Source organism: Pteropus vampyrus, unplaced genomic scaffold, assembly GCF_000151845.1.
Source record: "Pteropus vampyrus isolate Shadow unplaced genomic scaffold, Pvam_2.0 Scaffold5, whole genome shotgun sequence".
NCBI classification, from domain to species: Eukaryota; Metazoa; Chordata; class Mammalia; order Chiroptera; family Pteropodidae; genus Pteropus; species Pteropus vampyrus.
Window position 1 is genome coordinate 8,527,609 of NW_011888786.1, and position 7,168 is coordinate 8,534,776.

At 36.4% G+C, this 7,168-nt stretch overlaps 1 protein-coding gene across 3 annotated transcripts in view; it reads left to right on the forward strand.

Moving 5' to 3' along the window:
* ANAPC4 (anaphase promoting complex subunit 4) overlaps positions 1-6,119 on the forward strand; it is a 38,152-nt gene extending 32,033 nt beyond the window's left edge. For all 3 annotated transcript variants that reach the window (XM_011365365.2, XM_023534150.1, XM_023534156.1), the window contains 7 exons: positions 2,027-2,088; positions 2,167-2,205; positions 2,304-2,405; positions 3,437-3,511; positions 4,392-4,565; positions 5,250-5,373; positions 5,764-6,119. In XM_011365365.2, the coding sequence (XP_011363667.1) occupies positions 2,027-2,088; positions 2,167-2,205; positions 2,304-2,405; positions 3,437-3,511; positions 4,392-4,565; positions 5,250-5,373; positions 5,764-5,988 (801 nt within the window). In that variant the 3' untranslated portion in view covers positions 5,989-6,119. The remainder of the gene's footprint in view (positions 1-2,026; positions 2,089-2,166; positions 2,206-2,303; positions 2,406-3,436; positions 3,512-4,391; positions 4,566-5,249; positions 5,374-5,763) is intronic.
* Positions 6,120-7,168: the final 1,049 nt, after the last annotated feature.

The following is a 7,168-nucleotide window of genomic DNA, read 5'->3' on the forward strand; positions in this document are numbered from 1 at the left end:
GCCACCTTCAGGTTTGATAATTCACTAAAATGGCTCATAAAACTTAGAAAAACACTACACATGTATTTACCAGTTTATTATAAAGGATACACGTAAGGAATAGCCAAGTGGAAATGGTGCATAGGGTGAGGTGTGGGGGAGGGGCGCAGAGCCACCTCCAAATGCGTCGTCCTCCCAGAACCTGATGTAGTCACTCACTCCCCAGAGGCCCTCCGAGCTCTCTTGTTTAACAACAGGTTTTATGGAGTTTTCATTTTGTAGACATGATTGTTTAAGTCATTGACTGTTGGTGATTGAACTCAACTCCTGCTTCTCTCCTTTCCCCTCCCTGGGTATTGGGGGGTGGGTCTGAAGGTTCCAAGCTTCTAATCAAGACTTGGCCTTTATGGCGACCAGCCCCCATCTTGAAGCTATCAGGGGACTGGCAAGAGTCACTTCATTAAACAAAAGATGTTACTATTAACCTTTATCACTCAGGAAATTCCAAATGTTCTAGGAGCTCTGTGCTGGGAACTGGGACAAAGACAAAATATTTTTCTATGATACCACAGCATCTGTCACCTTTTGGGAGCTTAAAATGTTAACATGATTACAATTCTTTTTATCCAGCTTAGCTGGGACATGGGATGCTATAAGTGAGGAAGGCCTGCAGGGCACTATGGAAGAGGGTGGGCTTGGGCATTGAACTTAGGTTTGATTCATAGGTCTAGATACTCAGTCATTTCACAGTGGGCAGTTGCCCAAACCTAAGCCTCTCTCTTTTTTTTAACCTATAAAATGGAGTATATGATGCTTACTTTGTACAGTAAGCAGTGAAAATAACAGATATGAAAAGAACCTAGTATACTTGGTGTCAGTAAATACTTCGTTATGTATTACTTTCTACAGATAAAAGCCTTTTTAAAAGTAAAGAGCTTATTTTCATAGCACTAGTTTCTTGTGTCCTGTTTTTGTTTTTAGCATACTCTTCTGAAACAATATTGGACTGTTGTCACTCCATTGTGGCAAAAAATAAAGAATGAACTTTGTTTTATTAATTGTCTTATGGTTCTCAAATCATCCCTTTCTTCTTAGAGACAAAAGAAGCATACTGTTGGATTTTGGTAGGAAAAAATAGCATATAGAATAATATGCTGCTGGAACTCAACTTATAGTGAATGTGGTGGTTTTTAGCAGGCTGGCAGCAGGGGATGATGAAATGCAGACAGTCATGGTGATTTTTAGTGAGGTTGTATGAAGGTGTAATGAAGTAGCCAGGAAGAATTCTACCATCAGAAAAGCCCTGTGGGCTGGCTCTAATAGTAGAATATTTTCTCCCAGTCATCTGGTTTACTATAGCTTTTTGTTTGTTTGTTTCAAACCAGAAAGTCCTTTGCTGTTTCCTTATTATCCTCGAAAATCATTGCATTTTGTGAAAAGGAGGATGGAGAACATTATTGATCAATGTTTGCAAAAGCCAGCAGTAAGTTTGAAATAAATGCATGTCTTTGTTTAGGAGCAAGAATATCTACAACATGTGACTCGTTTATGTGAATGATCATAGTCGTTAAGATGAACCATATGAAAATGCTGGTATTCAAATGTTTTTAATTAAAAAAATTGGCAGTTTATTCATGTGGATCCCCCTAATATTTCCTCTTATTGTTAGTTCCTTATATAAATTAAAAACAAAAAGATTATTGAAAGTGTTGGCATCTTTAGAATTTGTTCCCAGAACAAACTTGCTATAAATGGTCTTAGTTACAGAGCTGATATGTCTCTTATTTACTATCAATGGGTGGATAATTGACGCAATGATTTTAGAAGTGGTTCTTCAGCCTGCTGTGTGCTTATCTCCAAGGTCCTTTACAGCTCAATTTTCTCTTTTCCTTGCTGTTATGATTGTCATGAAAGTTTCTTGTGTGAAAGATTTGGTGATGTACTTGATATTTTTTACTAGACTTGACCAGTGATAATCAGTCACTTTCTGTAGAGTATTTATCTGTGTGTATGTAAATGCTCTAATAATATCTTTAATCTTATTTAGGATGTAATTGGAAAATCGATGAATCAAGCAATCTGTATTCCATTATATAGAGATGCTAGAAGGTAATTGTTTTTACCTTTTGGTTGGTAAAATTCAGCAGCCAATTTAAATTTTTCTTAATTTTTTTCCTTTTGTTTTAGTCAGGACTCTACACGTAGATTGTTCAAATTTCCTTTTCTGTAAGTGTGAGTTTCTTCCTTTCATGTGAACAATACAGTTTTGTTCTCTGCATTGGTAGCTGAATATCATGTTTTGACACTAAGTTATTTTTCCTTAGGTGGAATAATAAAACTTCAAATCTGCACTATCTTCTTTTTACTATTTTGGAAGATTCACTTTATAAAATGTGCATCTTAAGGAGACATACTGATATTTCTCAGTAAGTATTAATCTGAAGTTCGAATCAGAAGGGTTAAGATTTTATGATTTTTAATCATAAAATGTACAGCCTCGTCGACATTTCAGGTTTTATTTAAGCTACCTTATGACTTTAGGCTTCTCACTGAACCGTTCTTAGTGTTAATTTTCACATCATTAAGATGAAATTAGGAAGCTATATGATCCCTTCTAATTATAGATTATCTAATTTTGTATTGATATGTAGCAATTACATGTAGGACAGTTTTAGGGTTAGGAAAAATATCAGCGGAACACTCTGGGTTACATATCATGACCTTGTAGAAGTCTAAAATTGAATTCTGGGTTCCTTATAGAAAGGATTTTTACCTCAGTTAAGTATGAGTTTCATTAAACAAGAGGCCTCACCTATAGAGACTTCTTTTGAGACTCCAAGTAAAAGTTCTGTAAGGCAAATCCTTTCAGAATGTTATTAGCAAGGGTCCCCAACCCCTGAGCCGCGGACCGGTGTCGGTCTGCGGCCCGTTAGGAACCAGGCTGCATAGCATGGAGTTGAGCAGCAGTCTAGTGAGCGAAGCTGCATCTGTATTTGCAGCCGGTCGCCAGCGCTAGCATCACCGTCTCAGCTCCACCTCAGATCATCAGGCGTTAGATTCTCGCAGGAGCACTGGTTCCTGGTGCCAAAAAGGTTGGGGACTGCTGCCATTAGTATCTTAAGTGGTTTGAATATGAATTTCAAGGACATTTTTTGAGACCAAGATATAGCCAAAGAAAAATGAATTGGTTGTTCCAGATGTCCTTAATTTTATAAGGTATCTAGTACTTTAGTAAGTATAAGATTTTAAACCAGGTTGTAATTTTGATGTTAGGTTTGTCCGTCTGTGTGTTTAAACTGGTTGTTAGTATTCATTCTCGAGTGAGTACAGTGGCGCTCTGGTCTGGAATATGGTGTTTAGGTAAATGTGCTGCCACTGACAATCATGTTCTTTCAAGCATTTAGATTATTGCTGTCCAGATTGTTCCACAGTCTCTTTTCCCCCTTCTTTCTTCAAGATCTGTAAGTAATGGACTAATCGCTATTAAGTTTGGGAGCTTCACATATGCCACGACTGAGAAAGTGAGAAGAAGGTAAATCTTGAATTTTGTTTGGATGATATACACACACATATGATACGTATATATGTTTAATAGATGCAAATTATAGGAGTATGGGTAGGTTCAGTTACAGTGATGATAAACCTAGAAAGCCTTCCTCACTTGCAACATAGTGGGCAAGATTGGTCATATATACGTTTTATACTTAGATAATTGATTTGACTTAGAGTTGAATAGAGCCTTACCATCTTGCAGCAGGAATTTATGTAGCGTGATCTTCTATTATTAATACTTCCGAGCTCCCTGTCTGTTAAGAAGAAAGGAATGTGGTTTCAGAGGCAGATGTCTGAGGTTCTTGGTACGACCAACAGAAATGTCAGGTGGTATTATTCTTAGTGTGGTGGGATTGTCTTAGGGTAGAAAAGGGGAACAGTACCGAAGTCAGCTCTGAGGCTTTGCAGAGAAAAGAACTGACTAACCACAGGCTCATCTTTTTCTCACTCTTTTTCTTTGCTTAAGAGTATGTTATGATAAGGTCTTTGAAGCTGTTGTCTTCATATGTAAATCTTATTTTTACTTTTCAGTCTGGTTAACTTGAAATACATATACATGGAATCTCCATGGGCTATAAGGCCTGACTTGATGTCATGAGTGTTCTGAAACTGAACCAGCCTCACAGATTTCTCTTTTTTCATGATAACCTATTCTTAGGGCTTAGTGATATTTGTGAATAGTCGGTACAACAGGTAACTGATTTTAGTGCAAACTAAGGATATATTTTAAATGTTATTGAGTAGAATGTCACTTGATTTTTTATTATAAAGTTTTCTACTTGGTAACAAGTATAATGTTATGCTTACAATGTTTTCTCAATAACAGTCATCTTTGATATAACAAAACATTTCTATTCTAGCACCTACAGTTGCTTAGATGCACAGTTTTATGATGATGAAACTGTAACGGTAGTTCTTAAAGACACTGTAGGACGTGAAGGAAGAGATAGACTATTGGTCCAGCTGCCATTGTCTTTAGTATATAACTGTGAAGATTCTGCAGATTATCAGTTCACTGGGACTTACTCTACAAGGTAACTAACTCATTAGTAAGATCGACATTCTGCCATCACAGATAAATGTTTTTTAATGTATATTGTATATTCTAGTTCTTTAGGTATGCTAAATAATGATTAATAGGGATAATCATAAAGTCAGCAGCAGAAATACTCATTTTTTCATTAAAATAATGCTGTCTTCAATAGCTCTTTGGTCCCTTTGCTTTACTAGTAAATCAAGAATTATTTGCTAGAACAGAGTTGGGAATTATTTGGAGGAAGGAGTGCGAATTACATTAATTTTTTTTAGGAGTAGCATTAACCCCGGTTTATAGTAGAATTAATTATTTTAATTGCCTTTAGTGTTTTCCTTCCAGAATTAGGACCTTAGTAGCCATGTGGAGGGTACCTGGCCATTTCCAAGAGATGGCTTTAGTTGACTGAGATTTAAGTAAGCAAATTTTTTTTCGAATTTAAAAATGTGTCCATTTGTTTTCCTTGAAAGGGAATCAAAAACCTTATTAAGATGATATTCTGCCTATTTGGAATTGCAGTATTTTTGTAGAATACAATACCCAGCTTTTTTATACCATGGCCGATAGAATTATAACGGAAATGGGAATATTGTTGGAATCAAACCCATGATTGACCCTGATACCACCCCTGGTAAACCAGGGAAGCGATCCCCTTTACACTTGTGGGTTGTTTTACCCTCTCTAGGCTGGATGAGCAGTGTGCTGCTATTCCCACACGTACCATGCATTTCGAGAAACATTGGAGATTACTGGAAAGTATGAAAGCACAGTATGTTGCTGGGAATGGCTTTCGAAAAGTGTCCTGTGTGGTAAGTATTTACAAATTGTTTACGGACTAAGAGTAACAGGGAAGTGACTTTGGATCTACAAGGTCCTTTCAGTGCAAACATTTTGTGATATGTTGCTTTTATTGGTTATGAGCTTGTTAGTCACCCTACCTATTTAATTCTCTTGTTCCGAGAAAGGTTTCTAAGCCTTTATTAACAGTTCTCGATTTTAAGTATGATATTGTTACTGTTGTATGTGGAGAGCCTTTCATGCAAAATGAAAGCCGAGTTTAGTGATTTTGTTGTCAATTGATGGGAAAATAATTTTTCTATAAAACCGTTCTTTGTTCTAACTTCTGATTTCTAATCCTTATTTATGATGTGTAAGTTAAGCCATTAATTTAAAAATCTTTTATTTGGCTTTTTCTTTAGTTAAGCTCAAATCTCCGTCATGTGAGAGTATTTGAAATGGACATAGATGATGAATGGGAGCTGGACGAGTCTTCAGATGAAGAGGAGGAGGGCAGTAATAAGCCTGTAAAAATAAAGGAAGAGGTGTTGTCCGAGTCAGAGGCGGAGAACCAACCAGCTGGTGCTGCTTTAGCTCCGGAGATAGTCATTAAGGTGGAAAAACTTGACCCTGAGTTAGACCCGTAATCTAGCTTGCCATTGTTTCGTATGTTCTCATTATGTCAGAAAAGACATAGGAGATGGGCTAAGATGTCTTGAACCACTTTTAATTTTCTTTGTATAACAAAGAAATAAATAGTAAATTTTATTTTTTCTTATTCTGTTTCATATTCTCTTAGTTATTTTGATAGACTTTCTTTTTGCTGAAACTTCTTTTTATTACTGTGTGCAGAACTAGTGTTTTAAGAACACAAATTGAATGTGAAGAAAAGGTTCGGTCTTTTCTGGCAAAAGGTATCAGGAATCATTCCTATATTAGCAAGAAATTACATCGAAATAGTCATTCATTTTAAATGTAGACATTTATTCCTATTTCTCCATGTTCCCCTTCTAGTTTACTTTAGGTCTGTCCAGAAGGCTTTCAGAATTGTTCTCAAATTCTATTGAATTTCTATATTGCTACATAACCAAAGATGGATACTGTGTTAATGATCTAAATAGCAAAAACATTGCTTGACACCTACTTGATTATCTTTTCTTGTGCTGTATTTGAGCTATGAATTTTTGAGTCAGCAGTATTTAGAAGTGTCTTTTTCCTCTGCTTAGAATTGCTGAAGGATATATGGTGGCTGTCTGTGTGGTTGACTCCTTGGGAACATGAGAAATGGGATCAACTAAACATAATTCAGCATTAGTGCAGACAGGCCACTCTTGATTTCCTAATGCTCATTCCTAAAGTGGACTGGTATTCTCATGTGGCTTTTAAAGAGTTTCCATTATATATGAATTCTAATACCAGTTCACTGATAAATGAAAGAATCAATTTTAAAGCTTTGAGTACCTTTGGGCAGGAAGATATACTATAACCAGGTAAGTGGGTAACTGCAGGAGTGCTGTCATTTGTCCGTTTCATTGATAGGTAGCTGTTACACTTGGATTTTAGGTTTATCATTTTTTATATACTCCAGGTGCCTCAGTTGGTCTTATCTTTATTGGTTCTGAAAAGAAAATTGGAGTTTAGAGCTATGATCTGCAGGAGACAGACTGTGCTAGCCTGCAGCCTTGCACATAACAGGCCTTAAAACACAATTAATATGTAATTTACATAAATGTTTATTGCTGGTTGGTCAGTGTTCATGGCATAGGGCAAAATGTCTTAAATTAGCTTTAGTGAGTGAGAAATGTGAGCTGTTAGATGACATGGAGA